Source organism: Quercus suber, unplaced genomic scaffold, assembly GCF_002906115.3.
Source record: "Quercus suber isolate HL8 unplaced genomic scaffold, Cork oak 2.0 scaffold_451, whole genome shotgun sequence".
NCBI classification, from domain to species: Eukaryota; Viridiplantae; Streptophyta; class Magnoliopsida; order Fagales; family Fagaceae; genus Quercus; species Quercus suber.
Genome location: NW_027069902.1, coordinates 130,621 through 132,585, shown reverse-complemented (window position 1 = coordinate 132,585; position 1,965 = coordinate 130,621). Strand labels below are relative to the sequence as shown.

General features: G+C 33.8%; 1 protein-coding gene across 1 annotated transcript; it reads right to left on the bottom strand.

Annotated features, from left to right (window-relative positions):
- Positions 1-1,178: 1,178 nt before the first annotated feature.
- On the bottom strand, positions 1,179-1,736 carry LOC112016369 (pectinesterase inhibitor 3). Its single transcript, XM_024048930.2, has one exon. It carries the CDS (start codon positions 1,734-1,736, stop codon positions 1,179-1,181), a length of 558 nt encoding a protein of 185 aa, XP_023904698.2.
- Between the last annotated feature and the right edge of the window lie 229 nt (positions 1,737-1,965).

Below are 1,965 nucleotides of genomic sequence, written 5' to 3'. Positions count from 1 at the left end.
ATCTTCCTCAAACCTATTATGTGGTGATTAAAGAGACCATCTGTATGTAGTTTTAGTCACGTAATATTTTTTAATGAGTTATTTGATTTTTTAAAATGATATATATAAATAATCTTATAAATCGTCACAAAGTGGGTTGGAGGAAATTCCTCTAAATTGGTAACTTTGTCCATCTAATGTTAGCTTTTACTATTTCTAAATGTAGTAAACCCCATTTGATTTCTCCATAATAAGAATACGTAAATTTTACATTTTTTTTTTCTCTCAACTATTTTAACAAAGCCCAAGCAATTGAATAATGTTAGAAATATTGTAAATTTTACTACATAAGCTTTATAAACTGATATGCTATCGATCATAAAAAGTAATTCAAATATTCATCTATTATATATCTTGTTGAGGTGACATTTATTCTTAGTCATTGTCACATCAATGTATAAGTTTTTCGTAGTAATTTTAGGAAACATCACATTTTTTAGGACCAAGAATAATTAAATTCTTTCTATTTTTGAAATTTTAAACCAAAAATTGTGGTAATTAAGTTTAGTATAAATGATTTCATGTCAAAATCGATTACCTAGTTTTATGAGGGAGATTCATAGGTGTATTTAGGTTTTAGATTTTTTTTTTTGAGATTTTGTGCCATTATTGCAATCTTCTTGTTTATATTGAAATTTTCTTATGTAATGATTGTCTATGGATGTATCCTTCTTGTCAAATCACTATGTTCCTTTTATGGGCGTAGACTTTTAGGACCCGTTTGGCACATGTGTTTAAGCACATATTTTCAATTTTTAAATAATATTACATGTATTTTTACACATATTTTTAAAAAAAATTAAAAACTATTGTTTAAATTCATATACCAAGCGGATTCTTATTTGTTTGAACGTGAGACTATTATTGCATGAACATTTTGAAAATCTTAAACTAAACCTAGTGAGATATAGCATCAAAAAACTCGTACATAATACCACAATATCTTGTTGTTACAACATAATTGAAAGTCTCAACACGTAAAATATGACAGGCAAACCCATGATTACTTCAATCAGTCAATCACAATATAACATAATAACAGAGCAAAGTTAAGTAAAGAAAACATAATATAGAAACGAGCTCCTAGGGACAAAAAGTAAAAGCATTTAGCACCAATTGAGAGACTACGTGATGAAAATTCACTTTCCAGCTGCTGAGACCGAGACCTCGGCGATGGCTAAGGCATTCTGGCATAACTGGTGAAAGACTTTGTTCTTATGAAACATCACGTTTTCCTTGAGTCCCTTGAACCCTGCGTCACATAAACCAGCATCATCAATGGCTACATGCACCCAAGTTTTGAGATCTTCATGGGCACCCACAGTTAAAGCAGCAAGCGAGTCATCAAGCTGTTCGGCTGCGTCAAGATAATGGTCCAAGCAGTCAGCTAGGGCTTGCTGAACACGAGGCTCTAAACTCTGGTCATTCACCAACGTCTTAACCAAGTCAGTGATGTCTGAGGCATTTTGGGATGCGATAGAGAGTGCAGCCTGAGCCAGGATAGTTAGGTTGGTGGCTTGTTGGCTAGTTGGATCAGACGATAGGGTTGATAGACACAGAGGCTTGTGAGCTGTGTGTTCACAAGCTTGCTGAATTTGCCCGGTGACCACACCCTCTTGATTTGCAGCAATTTCTTGTGGCAGCACAATTAAGAGGCACAGTGTAAAGACAAAGAAAAAGGTTGCAATGGGCTTCATTCTTTCTTTCTTTCTTTCTTTCTACTTTTCTCTCTCTGATCTCTTTGTAGTTTTTCTTTTTGTTTGTGCTCGCTTTTTGTTGTTGAAGGGAGAGTTTTAGAGGTGCTTGTGATTATGAATCAATTATATGAATGCTTGGTGGTTAATTTGTTTTGGAATGGAGAGATGCGCTTAGCCTCACAATGTGGTTGGTTTGTAACGAAGTAATTAAAAACACGGTTTGTACACT

Coding starts and splice junctions, on each gene's coding strand:
- LOC112016369 (XM_024048930.2), bottom strand. CDS start 1,736: ATGAAGCCCATTGCAACCTTTTTCTTTGTCTTTACACTGTGCCTCTTA.